At 40.8% G+C, this 17,339-nt stretch overlaps 1 protein-coding gene and 1 non-coding gene across 5 annotated transcripts in view; one reads left to right on the forward strand and one right to left on the reverse strand.

The window, feature by feature from the left end:
- The window catches only part of Sap130 (Sin3A associated protein 130), a 102,946-nt gene that overhangs the window by 70,603 nt on the left and 15,004 nt on the right, over nt 1-17,339 (reverse strand). For all 4 annotated transcript variants that reach the window (XM_042685229.1, XM_042685226.1, XM_042685228.1 and 1 more), the window contains exons 4-7: nt 16,851-17,009; nt 14,778-14,889; nt 12,322-12,446; nt 6,255-6,379 (exon numbers count right to left, since the gene is read on the reverse strand). In XM_042685229.1, coding sequence (XP_042541163.1) covers nt 6,255-6,379; nt 12,322-12,446; nt 14,778-14,889; nt 16,851-17,009 — 521 coding nt within the window. The remainder of the gene's footprint in view (nt 1-6,254; nt 6,380-12,321; nt 12,447-14,777; nt 14,890-16,850; nt 17,010-17,339) is intronic.
- Nucleotides 4,468-4,536, forward strand: Trnaa-ugc. Its single transcript has one exon. It is a non-coding gene; the product is annotated as a tRNA-Ala (tRNA).

The raw sequence follows: 17,339 nt of genomic DNA on the forward strand, positions 1-17,339 counted from the left end.
GGAAACATCACAACACGTACCCAAGATATCCAAACAATTCTAACAGACTACTTTCAAAAGCTATACTCTCTAAAGGAAGAAAATCTGGCGGAAATGGATGCATTTTTAGAGAAATACAAGTTACCCAAACTGAGCAAAGAAGAAGTTAACCAATTAAACAAGCCAATATCCTATAATGAGATACAGGAAGCTATCAAAAGTCTTCCAACAAAAAAAAGCCCAGGACCAGATGGATTCACAGCAGAATTCTATAAGACCTTTAAAGAAGAACTAATACCCATACTCCTCAAGCTCTTCAGAGAAACAGAGAAGGAGGGAGCTATCCCAAACTCATTCTACGAAGCCAATATCACACTCATCCCCAAACCAGGCAAAGACCCAACCAAAAAGGAGAATTACAGGCCAATCTCCTTGATGAACACAGATGCAAAGATCCTTAACAAGATTCTAGCTAACAGAATCCAGAAACACATAAAAAAAATAATACACTATGATCAGGTAGGCTTCATCCCAGAGACACAGGGATGGTTTAACATACGTAAGTCAATAAATGTAATCCAGCATATCAACAGAGCCAAGGTCAAGAATCACATGATTATCGCCACAGATGCAGAAAAGGCCTTTGATAAAATTCAACATTCATTCATGCTAAAAGCTCTGGAGAAAATAGGAATAGAAGGAACATTTCTAAAAACAATAAAAGCCATTTATGACAGACCAATAGCCAATATTATACTTAATGGGGAAAAGCTACAACCAATCCTCCTAAAAACAGGAACAAGGCAAGGATGTCCACTGTCTCCACTCCTCTTCAACATAGTCCTAGAACCCTTAGCCAGGGCAATAAGGCAAGAAAAAGACATTAAAGGGATCCGCATAGGGAAAGAAGAAGTGAAACTATCCCTTTTTGAAGACGACATGATACTATACCTCCACGATCCCAAAAACTCCATCCCCAAACTTTTAGAAATCATAAGTCACTTCGGCAAAATAGCAGGATACAAAATAAACCCACAAAAATCAGTTGCCTTCCTATACACTGATAACGCACAGGAAGAGAGGGAAATAAAGGGAGCAACCCCATTCACAATAACCTCCCAAAAAATAAAATATTTAGGAATTAACCTAACCAAAGATGTAAAAGAACTATTTAATGAGAACTATAAAAAGTTAAAGAAAGAAATTGCAGAAGACACTAGGAAATGGAAAGACCTCCCATGCTCCTGGATAGGCCGACTTAATATAGTAAAGATGGTGATACTTCCAAAATTAATATACAAATTCAATGCAATTCCTATTAAAATCCCAATGACGTACATCACTGAAATACAGAAAACAGTCCAAAAATTTATATGGAACAACAAAAGACCTAGAATAGCCAAAACAATTCTAGGGGATAAAGACAATATGGGAGGGCTATCCATGCCGAACTTCAAACTCTACTACAGAGCTATAATCACAAAGACAGCATGGTACTGGCACAAAAACAGACCCGAAGACCAATGGAACAGAATAGAAGATCCAGATATAAATCCACAGGCCTACAGCCAGCTGATATTCGACAAAGGAGCCAAAGACATACAATGGAAAAAACACAGCCTCTTCAACCGCTGGTGCTGGGAAAACTGGGCAGCCACATGCAGAAAACTAAAAGTGGACCCCAGCCTATCACCATGCACCAACATCAACTCAAAATGGATTAAAGACCTTAACATTAAACCTGAATCTCTGAAACTACTGCAGGACAGAGTAGGAGAGACACTTGAACTAATAGGCACAGGAAGGAACTTCCTGAACAGAGTCCCAGGGTCACAACAAGTTGGAGAGAGACTCGACAAATGGGACTACCTTAAAATAAAAAGCTTCTGCACAGCTAAATCTATCGCAACTAAGCTAGAAAGACAACCAACTAATTGGGAAAAAATATTTACCAGCAATATATCAGACAAGGGGTTAACATCCTGTATATACAGGGAACTCAAGAAACTAATCCCTCCCAAACCTAACAAACCAATTACTAAATGGGCAAGGGAACTAAAGAGGGACTTCTCAAATGAAGAAATAAAAATGGCAAAGAAACACATGAGGAAATGTTCATCATCCCTGGTGGTGAAGGAAATGCAAATAAAGACAACCCTGAGATACCACCTTACCCCAGTCAGAATGTCCCACATCCACAAATCAGCCAACGACAAATGCTGGAGGGGATGTGGAGAAAGAGGAACCCTATTACACTGCTGGTGGGAATGTACACTTATACAACCACTTTGGAAAGCAGTCTGGAGGGTCCTTAGAAAGCTAAAGATTGACCTCCCTTACGACCCAGTCATACCACTTCTAGGCATCTACCCTGAACAACAGGAACCAATATACAAGGACACGTGCACCTCCATGTTTATTGCAGCACTGTTCGCAATAGCTAGGATATGGAAACAACCTAGGTGCCCCACCACAGATGAATGGATCCAAAAATTGTGGTATCTATACACAATGGAATATTATGCAGCCATGAGAAATGACAAAATAATGGCATTTGCAGGGAAATGGATGGAGCTAGAAGGAATTATGTTGAGCGAGGTAAGCCAAGAACGAAGAGACAAACGGTACATGGTCTCCCTCATAAGTGGATGCTAAATCCAAAAGGTTAGTGATACGACAAAACTAACAGGACTTAAGAAACAAAGAACTCCCGCTCATCTGGTTGAACCACTACTAAATATCCTCATGCTGCTGATCACAAATATGGTATATAACATGTGAACACTGTTATATATTACAGACTGTGGTAGACAATTTGCTCCAGGGAAGTTAGAATGAACTTGTGACTTTGAAATTATGTAATCATTTAATCACAATCAAAAAAAAAAAAAAAAAAAAAGAACCTCGGGGAAGGGAGGGAGGGAGGGGATGGTAGGGGGAAAACAATGGAGGGGGTAACAATGTTCAAGAGGAAGTGTACTCATAACCTCACTCATGTAACTGTGACCCTCTGTATAGTAGCTTTACAATAAAAAAATAAAAAAAAAAAAAAAAAAAAGTCGAGGGGGCTGGGAAGGTGGCTCAGTGGTAGAGCGCTTGCCTTGCATGTCTGAGGCCCTGGGTTCAATTCCTCAGCACCACATAAGCAAACAGAAAAAAGCCGGAAGTGGCGCTGTGGCTCAAGTGGTAGAGTGCTAGCCTTGAACTGAAGAGCTGAGGGACAGCGCCCAAGCCCAGAGTTCAGACCCCATGACCGGACCCAAAAAAAAAAAAAAAAGTCGAGGTCTTTTAGAGGTTAGACAATAAAACAGGCTTAGCTTCAGACTACACCATCACCCAGCTCCAGGAGACAGGGAGAAATATAGAAACACAATTGTATCAACCAAACTGTGACTTATAACAGTATCTTGGAATTGATGCAGAATATGTGAAAACTCAATTTGTCACTTCTTCAACACAGGCCTTTTTGGGGCTGATGATATGGTTCAGCAATAGTGTGCATGCTTAGCATGTGTGGGGTACTAGATCTGGTTCCCTAGAACTGGAAAAAAGAAAAAGGAATTGCTCTTTGAAGAGTATGCAAATTTCATCATCCAAGCTATGACTTTAAAAAACACAAAATCTAACATTATTTAAAGCAAAAAAAAAAACAAAAACTAGCAGAATGAGTCAGATTTCTCACTTAAATTTTTCTGGAACTTCATTTCTATTTTGTATACCTTGAACCAATTTCATTATATTTGGATAATTTGGTCTTTGAGAATTTGTTAAAACGACTTGGGGCCTGATACATTTCTGGGAGATAAGGCTGTAAATTTTTCTTCTACTTCTTCCACAGAAATTTATCTCCAAGATAGGGCTTGGAATGTGGTTTACTGGAGAGTGCTTGCCTAGCATTCATGAAGCGCTGGGTCAATTCCTCAGTACTACAGAAACTGAAATAGCCAGAAGTGGCACTATGGCTCATATAGTAGAGTGCTATCCTTGAGCAAAAGAAGCTCAGGGAGGGGCTGGGAAGATGGCTCAGTGGTAGAGTACTTGCCTTGCATGCCTGAGGCCCTGGGCTCGATTCCTCAGCACCACATAAGCAAAAAGAAAAAAGCCAGAGTGGCACTGTGGCTCAAGTGGTAGAGCGCTAGCCTTGAGCTGAAGAGCTGAGGGACAGTGCCCAGGCCCAGAGTTCAGGCCCCATGACCAGACCAAAAAAAAAAAAGCAGCTCAGGGACAGTGCCCAGGTCCTGAGTTCAAGGCCCAGGTCTGGCCTTTGCTATCACCAAAGCCCAAAGAAATTAGACATTAAGAATTTAACATAATATAGATTTAAGTAGAAAAATCATCTGATCATCAGGGTTTTGTCTGTGTAATTCACACTAGCATACCCCTCTAATTACAGAAGGTACACAGTAAGTATCTGTCATATGAGTAAATGTTCAATATACACCTGGCAAAATTCAAGGTCCATTTTTGATTAAAATAATTAACAGGGCTGGGAGGTAGCTCAGTGGTAGAGCGCTTGCCTTGCATGCATGAGGCCCTGGGTTCGATTCCCCAGCACCATATAAGCAAAAAGAAAAAAAGCCAGAAGTGGCGCTGTGTCTCAAGTGGTAGAGTGGTAGCCTTGAGCTGAAGAGCTGAGGGACAATGCCCATGCCCAGAGTTCAGGCCCCACAACCGGACCAAAATAAAATAAAATAAAATAATTAACAATATATGGGAAAAGATACTTTGATAATGATTAAAAATAAAAATCCCAACCCTACTTTCTATTTATTTTTTGGGGGGAGGGGGGGTCCGGTCGTGGGGCCTGAACTCTGGGCCTGGGCGCTGTCCCTCAACTCTTCAGCTCAAGGCTAGTGCTCTACCACTTGAGCTACAGCACCACTTCCGGTTTTTTTCTTATGTGGTGCTGAGGAATCGAACTCAGGGCCTCGAGCATGCAAGGCAAGTGCTCTACCACTGAGCCACCTTCCCAGCCCCACTTTCTATTTTTTATATCCATGTCAATAAGCACCAACATAACTATTTCTCACACTCCCACATAATTACACAGTATTCTTCTCAACGCCATCTTCAAAATTTATCCAGATGAGACTGGGAAGGTGGCTCAGTGGTAGAGCGCTTGCCTTGCATGCATGAGGCCCTGGGTTCAATTCCTCAGCACCACATAAGCAAAAAGAAAAAAGCCGGAAGTGGCACTGTGGCTCAAGTGGTAGAGTGCTAGCCTTGAGCTGAAGAGCTGAGGGACAGTGCCCAGGTCCAGAGTTCAAGCCCCATGACCGGACCCAAAAAAAAAAAAAAATCTATCCAGAACCTAACCATGTCATTGCACTTTTGTCATCATCTCACTCTGTTCTACATACCCTCTACATAAAAAAAATCCTTCTGCTTCCAAATCTACCTCTCCACATGTATTCCACAGAGCAAGCAAGTAGATTCACCTACAACTTCAGATCATCACATGTCTCTGCTCAAAACTGCTAAGGCTTCCAGCAAAGTTCAAATCCATGAACTGTTTCAATAGGCCCTTGGTTATCAGGAGACCTTGCCATCTCCTGACCTCTGTCATTCTCCCACCGCTGACCTTCTTACTGTCCTTGCTGCAAACATACTCTGTCTCAGGGTTTTTGCACAAACTGTTTCAGATGCCTAGAAAACTCTTCTTTTAGATATTCACATAGCTCCTTTATTATACATTACAGTTTTCTGCTCAGATGTATTCTTATTACCAAAGCTCTTCCTAACCATCTTGAAGTCAGTAGTAATAAACTCCTAAACTGCCAATCTATCACACAAATCCTTTTGTTTTGTTAGTCATGGGAATTGAACTCAGGGCCTGGACCCTGTCTCTGAGCTTTTACTCTTAGCACTCTACCACTTCGAGGCACAGGTTCCACTTCTGGTTTTTTAGTGGTTAATGGGAGATAAGAGTCTTATGGACTTTCTTGTCCAAGCTGGCTTTGAACTTCAGTCTTCAGATTTCAGCCTCTTGAGTAGCTGGTATTACAGGATTGAGCCACCAATACTTGGCTCCAATAACTTTTAATCATGTACAAAATGGTATGTTTACTTATACTAACTCAGTCCCTAAAAATAGGATTTCTATGAAGTCAGGAATTTTGCTTTGTTTGTTTACTACTTTATCCATACCATCTAGAAACACCATGCTATAACATCGACCAAGTTAAAGAATGAAGGACAAACCAACAACAAACAACAACCAAAAGCAGAGTACAGAGGCTAGCAAGATGACTACATCCTTTTCCCCACAAACATACCTCAGTGCAGAGTCAGTAGCATGTGCAGCTGTTGTTGTAATGACAGGAGACTGGGCTCGGGTGGCTGAGACAGTTGCTACTACAGCAGGGGGGATTGTACTAGAGGTGGTCACAGGTGGCCGAGACTGCAAAGGGAAGAGAGAAAACATTGAATTTAAAACAAAAGGCAGAGTCGGGTGCCGGTGGCTCACACCTATAATCCTAGTCACCAGAAAACTGGAAGTGGTACTGTGGCTCAAATGGTAGAGCACTCACCGTGAGCTGAAGAGCTGAGGGATAACACCCAAGCCCCAGGACTGACCAAAAAAATAAATTAATTAAAAAAAAAAAAAAAAGGCAAAACATCCCGATAGCCAAAAGGAAAACTTGGAAAGTTTCACCTCCTGATGCGTATATCTGTGTCAAATGACAGTAAATCTTCCCCATTCTAAGCATGTTTCCAGATAAATTGTTCTAAGACCAAGAGTTAGAATATGAAAAAATGCTTTTCTCTGTGTGTGTGCTGGTCTTGGGTCTTGAACTCAGGGCCTCAGAGCTGTCCTTAAATTTCTGGCTCAAGGATAGTGCTCTACCACTTGAGCCACACCTCCATTTCCAGATTTTTGGTGGTTAATCAGAGATAAGAATCTCATGAATTTTTCCTGCCTGGGCTGGCTTTGAACCATGATCCTCATCCGATCTCAGCCTCTTGAATAGTTAGGCTTAGTTGTTAGCTACCAGTGCTCAGCTAAAAATTTCTATTTTCTTGACCAAAAATACTTAAAAGTTGTGCTAGTGGAATGAATAACAAAGCTATTGCACTTACTGATTCTAACTTCCCCACAAAAAAATTCCAGAAAAATAAAGTCATTCTAGATACAAAATACAAAAGAAACAAGTAAACTGAAGAAAATCACATTAAAGTCAGATTCCATTTTCTTAAATTGTCTATTTATTAACTAAATTAATCTATTTATTATTAACTCATTGTCCGAAGAGGTTACAATTCCATACATCAGGTAATGAGTACAATGCTTCTTGGTCAATGTCACCTCTCCCTTCATTCTCTTTCATCTCCCCCTCCTGTCTCTACCCTCAAGTTATATCATCCAATTTTAACATAATGTACATCAAATATAAAGACATTTGCTTACTCTTCCTCCCTCTATTCCTGTGCCTCTCCCTTTGCCATTCCCCTTGCCAAACATGTTTAGACTTCCTGGCATTCATTTCAATAAATTAGTTTTTCAGGGGAGTTATGTTATTGAATTCCTCCCCTAAGTATACCATCTTTAATAAGTTTGTGTGTTACATGTTATCATGCCTAGGTATATTTTAGATCTAGCTTACACATATGAGAGAAAAACATGTACCGTTACTCTCTGAGCCTGGCTTACTTCAATTAACTCCAATTGTTCGTGGTCCACCCATTTCCCTGCAAATGACATATAGTACTCTTTCTAATGTATGAGTAAAATTCCATTTATATATGTACCACATTTTTTTTTATCCCCTTATCCATTTTAGGGCATCTGGGCTGTTTCTACAACTTGGTTATTGTGAATAGCAGCACTAAATATGAATGTGGCAAATGTCTTCACCATATCCTTGAAGTCAGGTTTCATTTTTATTCAACATAATAGAACTGTCTCTATTAGGCCTCAGAATCAAGTTTATCAATAGCATCTAGGAGCCTAAATGGTATAGGCAATTTTCACCAGAATCTACACTATTCTCATGTCCTAAGCCAAGTAATTCAACATGATACCTATACTTTATTCATTTGTTCTCTTCCACTAAATGGGAGGCTTTTTTAGGGAGTGCTTATATGTCATGTGAGTTACAAACATTATTATGACCACTAATCTTGGGATGTTCACATATAAGGAATATGGCTGAAGGAATGTATATTTATAACCTACTGTAGAATTTCATGCATTGTACAACATGAAATTTGATGTTAAGGGTTTAGATAAAACATCTAAATAGGTGGCAAGTTGAATTTAGGAAGTATTATTGCAACCATCAAAATGGAAGAGTTATAAGATGAAAAGCAAAATTATATTTTCTTTGGGTAGTAAGTTCCTCCTTTTCAAATATGACTAGAATTAAAATATTGTCTTAACTCTTAGTAGGAACTGAGATTTAATCCTTCATATCTGAAGTTCCCATGATTTGCCATGGCTTTCAACATAAGACTTTTTTTTTGCTTGTTGATTGTGGTGCCTGAACTCTGGGCCTGGGCGCTGTCCCTCAGTTCTTCAGCTTAAGGCTAGATCTACCACTTGAGCCACACTTCTAGCTTTTTCTGCTTATGTGGTGCTGAGGCCTCATGCATGGAAGGCAAGCACTGTACCATTGAGCCACCTTCCCAGCCCAACGTAAGACACTTTACCCTACCACATTACCTTCCACAGAGAGCCCATGAAGCTAATGGATAAAGCTGATGGCCCTAAGCCAGGCGCCAGTGGCTCACGCAGTAATCCTAGCTACTCAGGAGGCTGAGATCTGAGGATCACGATTCAAAGCCAGCCCAGGCAGGAAAGTCTGTGAGACTATCTCCAATAAACCACTAGAAAACCAAAGTAGCACTGTGGCTCAAGCAGTACAGCGCTCACTGTGAGCTGAAGAGCGCAGGGACATCGCCCAAGCCCAAAGAGTTCAAGTCCCAGGACCAACCAAAAAAAAAAAAAAAAAAGCTGATGGCCCTCAGGCCAAATCAGCATTCAAAAGGCAAAAACAGAGTAACAATATTCTATGTTGGTAACAGAGTCAGTGTGCTCAAAGAAAAGTAATGGCAGGGTACTCAGATTCTTCCCTGTGGTTTTTATACAGATACACAGCCCTAACCTGTATCAGAATATCTATGTATAAAACCTTCATCTAACTGAGCACTGCAGTGGCTCAGACTTGTAATCCTAGCTACCCAGGAGGCTGAGATCTGAGGATATAGTTCAAAGTGTTCAAGCAGTAAAGTCTGTGGACTCTTTACCTCTAATTAACTAGCTAAAAAGCCAGAAGTGGAGACAAGTGGAAACATGGTTCATGTGGCAGAGCATCAGCCTTGAGAAAAAAAGTAAAGCCAGAGTATAAGGCCCTGAGTTCAAGCTCTAGTACTGGTAACAAAAAAACAGAAACCTAAACTGGAACAGAGCAAAACAAGTGGTAACATTTTTCAAAAAGAAATGTACTCTTTACCTGATTTATGTAACTATAAACTTCTGTTCATCACCTTTTAAACAACAATTAAAAAAAAAAAAAAAAAAACCAACTGGGCGCCGGTGGCTCATGCCTGTAATCCTAGCTACTCAGGAGGCTGAGATCTGAGGATCGCGGTTCAAAGCCAGCCTGGGCAGGAAAGTCCGTGAGACTCTTATCTCCAATAAACCACTAGAAAACTGGAAGTGGCGCTGTAGCTCAAGCGATAGAGCGCTCACCTTGAACTGAAGAGTGCAGGGATGGCATGCAAACCCAGAGCTCAAGCCCTACGACCAACAAAAAAACAAAACAAAACAAACCCTCACTTGAAAAATGAGCTCCACCTGAAGACTCATGCACTTCTCCACTGTGACTCTTTTAATAATCTAAGCCCTAATAATTTACTCCTTTCTTTTAATCCTGACACATGCAATTAAATCAATAATCTTTAGCCATTCCTTATCCTGACCTGTATCTCACATAAAAGATTATTTTTTAAGGGCTGGGAAGGTGGCTCAGTGGTAGAATGCTTGCCTTGCATGCATGAGGCCCTGGGTTCCATTCCTCAGCACCACATAAGCAGAAAAAGCCAGAAGTGGCGCTGTGGCTCAAGTGGTAGAGCACCGGCCTGGAGCTGAAGAGCTGAGGCCCAGAGTTCAGGCCTCACAACCGACAAAAAAAAAGAAAAAAAAAGATTATTTTTTTAAATCACAAAACTGTTTAAAAAACCAGGAGCTGTTGCTCATTTCTTGTAATCATAACTACTTAGGAGGTTGAGATCAGAGGATCATGGTTCAAAGCCAGGCCAGGCAAGAAAAACCTAAGAGATTGTTATCTCTTCCAATTAACCACTAAAAAACCAGAAGTACAAAGCTGTGGCTCAAGTGGTAGAACAGTAGCCCTGAGCAAAAAGAAAAAAAACTCAGGACAGTGCCCAGGGCCTGAGTTCAAGCTCTAGAACTGATACACAAAAAATAAAAACAAAAACCAAAGAAAAACTCAAAATAGCTCTGTAATGACTACAAAGTAACTCTACATTCCATACATTAAAGAATCTTCAGTTTAAGCTGGGGCGTGGGTGGCTCACACCTGTAATCCTAGCTGATACTCAGGAGGCTGAGATCGGAGGATGGTGGCTCAAAGCCAGCCTAGGCAGGAAAGTCCGTGACTCTTATCTCCAATAAACCACACAGAAAACTGGAAGTAGTGCTGTGGATCAAGTGGTAGAGCACTAGCCTTGAGCTGAGGGACAGTGCCCAGGCCTAGAGTTCCAAGCCCCACAACTGACAAAAAAAAAAAGAATAATCGTTAGTTTAGGGTGAAATTGTCCAAAAAGAAATGTACCCATCACCTGACTTACATAACTGTAACTCCTCTGTACATCACCTGTATAATAACAATAAAAAGTTTTAAAAAAAGTTAAATAAAATCCTTGGTTTAGGGCTGGGAAGGTGGCTCAGTGGTAGAGCACTTGCCTTGAATGCATGAGGCCCTGGGTTCAATTCCTCAGCACCACATAAGCAGAAAAAGCTGGAAGTGGCGCTGTGGCTCAAGTGGTAGAGTGCTAGCCTTGAGCTGAAGAGCTGAGGGACAGCGCCCAGGCCCAGAGTTCAGGCCCCACGACTGGACCCAAAAAAAAAAAAAAAAATCCTCGGTTTACAGCTACCCAGTATCTCCTTCCAATACATTATACATGATCGATGAATAAAAATTAGAAGGAGCTGGAGCCAGAGGGTCAAGCCAGCTACTCAGGAAGCTAGATCTAAGGATTGAAATTGGAGGCCAGCCCAGGCAGGCAAGACCAGTGACACTCTTACCACCTTCAATTTACCATCAAAAAGCCAGAAGTGGAGCTGTGGCTCAAATGGTAGAGCAATAGCCTTGAGCAAAAGAGCTCACAGATAGTGCCTAGGCCCTGAGTTCAAGCCCTATGACTGGTACGAAAAAGAAAATTAGGAGAAGTTGGGAATATACCTTCATTATAAAACATTTGCAAGCATATACTTGAGCCATAGCACTGTAGGAAAAAAAAGGAGTTGAATGGCATGGTCCATTTTCCTAAGAAAATGTTCACTGACATGAATTTCAAGCCCTTTCCAACCTCCCCCAGCCTTCATGAAACACTGCTCATAACCTTACTCTGTCTCCTCATGGCATCTTTACGTCTCAACCTTATTTCCACAGACTCACCACATCCTAACTAACTAGCTCTTCTCTCCCTCACGCCAGTACACCACATGACACTGTGTATCTTTCAAATGCCCCAAACTTTTGAAAGCTCAATTAATTGTAGTTATGGACTCTCCTAGTATCAGGTAGAGGGAAAGCTGTAGTATTAAAAGGTTGAAGGAATGACCCAGATCAAGATCCATTGTATATATAAACTGCTTTGTTAAATGGTAAAAAATAAATAAATAAATAAAAATCAATACCTATCCTAAAATTAAGAAAAGTGAGGGCAGGGATAAGTTGGGAGGGGTGGGTGAGAATGCTGAAAGAGTGACATTGATCAAGATGCACTGTGTTCATAAACTGCTTTGTTGAATGGGGATTCCTTTGTACAACTACTTAGAGATAATAAAAAATACTTTTAGAGCCGGGCGCTGGTGGCTCACGCCTGTAATCCTAGCTACTCAGGAGGCTGAGATCTGAGAATCGCGGTTCAAAGCCAGCCCGGGCAGGAGAGACCGTGAGACTCCTATCTCCAATAAACCACCAGAAAACCGGAAGTGGCGCTGTAGCTCAAGTGGTAGAGCGCTCGCCTTGAGCTGAAGAGCTGAGGGACAGCGCCCAGGCCCAGAGTTCAAGCCCCACGACCGACAAAAAAAAAAAAAAATACTTTTAGAAAAACAAAAAACTTTGCTGGCCAAATATCTGTAGCCTCACATGCCTGGATTGGTTGGTGAATGATGTGCTGGACTGCTGGTTGCGCTGTGGCAGCATTGGGCAGCTGTGAAGTCGGCCTCAGTACTGTGGTTACTTTAGAACTAGACATCACAGCCGCAGCAGCTGCACCTGGAAAAAAAAATTATTAGTATGTCATATGGGTTCACAATTTAAATAGATATAATTGTATTTCCTAGAAAAGGAATACTTTCTAAAATTTATTATGTTGGCATCTAGTTGAAGTTACATATATTTCCTATTTGGTCACAAAGAAAACTTAAAATTGTGTACTCAAGGGTTAAGATTTAGTAAGACTAGTAACATTTTACAGCTTCTTTAAAAACATTCTTAAATGAGGCTGGGAAGGTGGCTCAGTGGTAGAGTGCTTGCTTTGCATGTATGAGGCCTTGGGTTCTATTCCTCAGCACCACATAGGCAGAAAAAGTCACAAGTGGCACTATGGCTCAAGTGGTAGAGTTCTAGCCTTGAGCTGAAGAGCTGAGGGACAGCGCCCAGGCCAAGTTGAGGCCCTACAACCGACCAGAAAAAAAAAGAACATTCTTAAATGAAACTAGTTACTGTTTTGCTTCTGTTTTTCATTTATGTATGCTAATACATTAGTTGCACAGGAAGAGGTTAATTTTGACATTGCTAGCCTCACTATGTGTCCCTTTCCCGCTTACAAATCTGTTGAAATCTCAACAGGTTTCATTGTTCTGTTTTCATATATGCAAATAAACTACTTCAACCACATTCATCTTCATTCACCATGTTTGCTCTCCCTTTCTCGCTGATGACTCTGCCAAAGCCTGTCTTACTTTCCTGTCATTCTTTTCTTTTTGTGTACTAAATGTACCAAGGGTTTTCACCATGGTATTTCATACATGCATATATTGTTTTATTCAGAATAGCTCTCTTTATTGCTTTTTCACTGCTCTCAGCCCCACATTGATCAACAGCTTTTATTATGCTCCTTTGATAGAGTTGCAATGTATTTCAAAATTATTCGCCCTACAGCTTTCTCCCTTCTCCTCTTGCTTTCATCTCTCTAAGCAGTCCCTGAGTTAGAATCGTGTGTGTCACTGTGTGTGTGTGTGTGTGTAAATGTAAATGGTTAAGAAAGAGTATGTATGTCCTTTAGACGGAGCTTCCACAAATGAGCAAAACATGTTAGTGGGCTTTTTGAACTTGGCTTATCTCATTCAACATGATGATCTCCAATTCCATCGTTTTCCTGCAAATGACTTGATTTCATTTTTCTTTTGGCTGTGTAATAATCCATGGCTTCTGTTTTGCAAATAAGACACACATAACAAACAGCACCTACTTCTAGGTAAGGCTTGAGTACTTTAATTAGCATACAGTGATTCTTTACCCTACCTACAATGCCTTTGTTCTTCTAGGCAGATATAAACATTGTGACAGAGGCAATTAGTTTTTGTGCTTTCATGAAAACAGGTTTGATGCTACAGACCCCCTAGAAGAGCCAGTGAACTCCAAGCTGAGGAACAGTGTGTTATGCTATGACTGAGCAAACCTGGTTTGATGTTTGTTCACTTGATTTTGCTAACACTCTCCAAAAGAAGAGTACATTCATTTCTGGAAAAAACTTATTAAATTTACTATCTTACAGCTTATTTGAATTTAGCTTTAAGAACAAATTAATCTTACTGAAATGAGTTAAAAATCTGCAACATTGATACATTTTGAAAGTATTTAGTATTGAGCTGGGGGTATAGCTCAATGGTAATGTTGCTTAGCATCTTCAAGGTTTTGGGTTCTATGCCTAGCATTTAAAAAAACTTTTTTAAAACAATGCCACGAGAAGTTCCTCAGAATAAAGAAAAAAAATTAGAGCACACTAGAACTTTGAATTGCAGTCAGCAATTGAGACTAAGGCAGGAGGATCAAGAGTTGGAGACCAGCTTGGGTAATACAGCTTTAAGTTGACATAAATACATTTAGTCAAATGCAACTCTAAAAAGCTCACTGTTTAAAAACTTGGTCTAAGTTTATTTTTACCATGCTTTAATTTCTTTTTTTTTTTTTTTTGCCGGTTGTGGGGCCTGAACTCTGGGCCTGGGTACTGTCTCTCAGCTCTTCAGCTCAAGACTAGTGCTCTACCACTTGAGCCACAACGCCACTTGCGGCTTTTTTTTTTTTTTTGGGGTCCGGTTGTGGGGCCTGAACTCTGGGCCTGGGCGCTGTCCCTCAGCTCTTCAGCTCAAGGCTAGCGCTCTACCACTTGAGCCACAGCGTCACTTCCAGCTCTTTTCTTTTTGCTTATGTGGTGCTGAGGAATCGAACCCAGGGCCTCATGCATGCAAGGCATGCTACTGAGCCACCTTCCCAGCCCACCATGCTTTAATTTCAACAAGCTGACTCTACATATATTGTCACCAAACCTTTAACTCTCTGTCATTCTATTTGCAGAAGGTGAACACAGCATGCCGTTTTTACCTCGAGGTAAATGAGAAGCTCCAATGTGAAGAGGTGGTCCCGGGGCACTGCTGCGGATTATGGACATCTGTACATTTGTGGTCATGATATGATGCAGGTTACTGGGATGTCCCTAGAAGAAATGAGATACAATGTCATCTTCACTTGTTTGGTTTTAGCCACTACCTCTAGGAAGTCAGAGTGTTTCTTTCATTTATAATTTTTGTGTGTGTGTGTACAAGTGCTGGCACTTGAACTTAGAGCCTAGGTGCTGTCCCTGAGCTTCTTCTGCTCGAGCCTTGCGCTACCACAATTCCACTTCTGGCTTTTTTTTTTTTTTTTTTTTGGTAGTTTATTGGAGATAAGTAACATGGACTTTCCTGCCTGGGCTGGCTTCGAATTGTGATCCTTAAATCTCAGCCACCTAAGTAGTTAGTATTACAGAGACTAGCTCGACCAGTTATGGGGCTTGAACTCAGGACCTGGACAATGTCTCTGAGCTTCTTTGGCTCAAAGCTAGTGCTCCTCCACTTGAGCCACAGCACCACTTCAGGCTTTTTTCTGTTTATGTGGCACTGAGGAAAAAACCCGGGGCTTCATGCATGCTAGGCAAGCATACTACCACTGAGCCACATTCCCAGCCCCCAGCTCACTTTTAAATTTAAAAATATTATTTTGTGGTGCCAGGGATTAAACTCAAAGCTATGTGCCCATGAAACCAACTAAGCTACGTTCTAACACCAAGTTGCTCCTTTTAGATAGTGAGTACTCCAAGGAAAAGAGCTTAACTTTTTCACCCACTGTACAGTGTAATGACTCATACCAACTAGCCTATCAGAAGTATTTAGGAGGCTTCCACAGTTGCTAGATTCAGTAAAAGATAACATAGTTGAATTTCTACTTTTAGAAACTCATTTGCAACAATGGCCTTTCATACTTGTTTTCTCTTTCCTGGCCAATAGCTATTTTTTCCCCAATTCTCATTATTTCCTTTATACATCTCTTCACCCATCATTCTTTATGCTACTGAAGATTTCTAAGTTAGTATCAGTATGTAGTAGGTATTGCCCTAGCCCTTCTTCAGTTTACACCTTAAATGTTCCAATTTCTGATATCAATGCTTCTCAGATGGAGTTCCAAGACTTCTGGAAGTATTTAACAGTATAACAAAATTTAAAAAATAAACAGACACACAAACAGCATAGAGCATGATTTTGGAATGCTGATTTTTTTTTTGTGAAAACAAAGGGAAAGTGTTCTGGGACTTAGTTTTTACACAATTAAATAATTTTAAACATTTAATGAGTCAAATACATATCAAAGAATAGAATTTTAAAATTAACAAAAATTTTAGTTAAAAATAAGAGATTTTTAATATAAACATTCACAAGTCCAGGAACCTGCCAGTACTCCAGAAGTTACACGTATGTTCTCCTCTAAAAAAAAATCCTAGAGCCGGGCGCTGGTGGCTAACGCCTGTAATCCTAGCTACTCAGGAGGCTGAGATCTGAGGATCACGGTTCAAAGCCAGCCCGGGCAGGAAAGTCCGTGAAACTCTAATCTCCAATAAACTACCAGAAAACCGGAAGTGGCGCTGTAGCTCAAGTGGTCACTAGCCTTGAGCTGAAGAGCCGAGGGATAGCGTTCAGGCCCAGAGTTCAAGCCCCACGACTTGACAAAAAAAAAAAAAATCCTAGAGAAGCACTGCTCAATGCTGCTGCTGTGTGGTGTAGCAACTTTTAACTCTTTGGTGTTACCTTCCACTAATGAAAGACAGTCTGGACTCTGACTACTCAAGGACATGGGTGGTTATAACTTGATGTGTGTCTCACATGGAAGGTAAGACAGGTAATGCTTGGCATACAGCAGGCACTCAGTAAATACCAGCTATGCTACCACTATTCAGGCTGGCTTTTACTCTCTACTCCTCTTTGAAATCTATTAACTTTCCCTGTCTAGATCTTCAGTGACCATTTAAATTTTTATTTAGAACAGTGCCTATGGTACTACTAAAATTCAATAAATAATGATCAATAGTCTGGCATCTTAGTTCAGATATCAGCCAATTAAGAGGAAAAAACAAAAAACAAAAACCTGTTGTCCACTGATTGTTGCCACAGGAATGGCTGAAGCTTGAGGGATGCTACTTTCCATGGTAACCGTGACCTGTCCTGGAACCTTGGGGGGAAGTGACAAGGTAGAAGGTGGAGCAGGAGCAATGGGACGGCTAGGAATGGTGGGCTTTGGGGGCGGCTGCAAATAGAAAACCATATAACACATATCAATAGTCTTGTTCTAATGATACATTTCACAGTATAGTTAAAATTATACAAATCAAACCGAGACAGTGCCAGGTAAACCACCATATACCTTATATGGTTTATCTGTTAGCATCACAGATTTTCTATTGTGCTAGCATTTTCAATTTACAGGGGAGGAAGTATCCAAAGCCAAGTTAAGTGACTTGTTCAGAACCACATATAATAAAAAGCAGTACTAGAAATAAAGTCCCAGTCTATCTATATAGCTCATAGCCCATGACCTTTCTTCTGGGCAGAAGCAAACAGAACTCCCAGTAATGAT

This window comes from Dipodomys spectabilis, unplaced genomic scaffold, assembly GCF_019054845.1.
Source record: "Dipodomys spectabilis isolate Male_0828 unplaced genomic scaffold, ASM1905484v1 ptg000094l, whole genome shotgun sequence".
NCBI lineage: Eukaryota > Metazoa > Chordata > Mammalia > Rodentia > Heteromyidae > Dipodomys > Dipodomys spectabilis.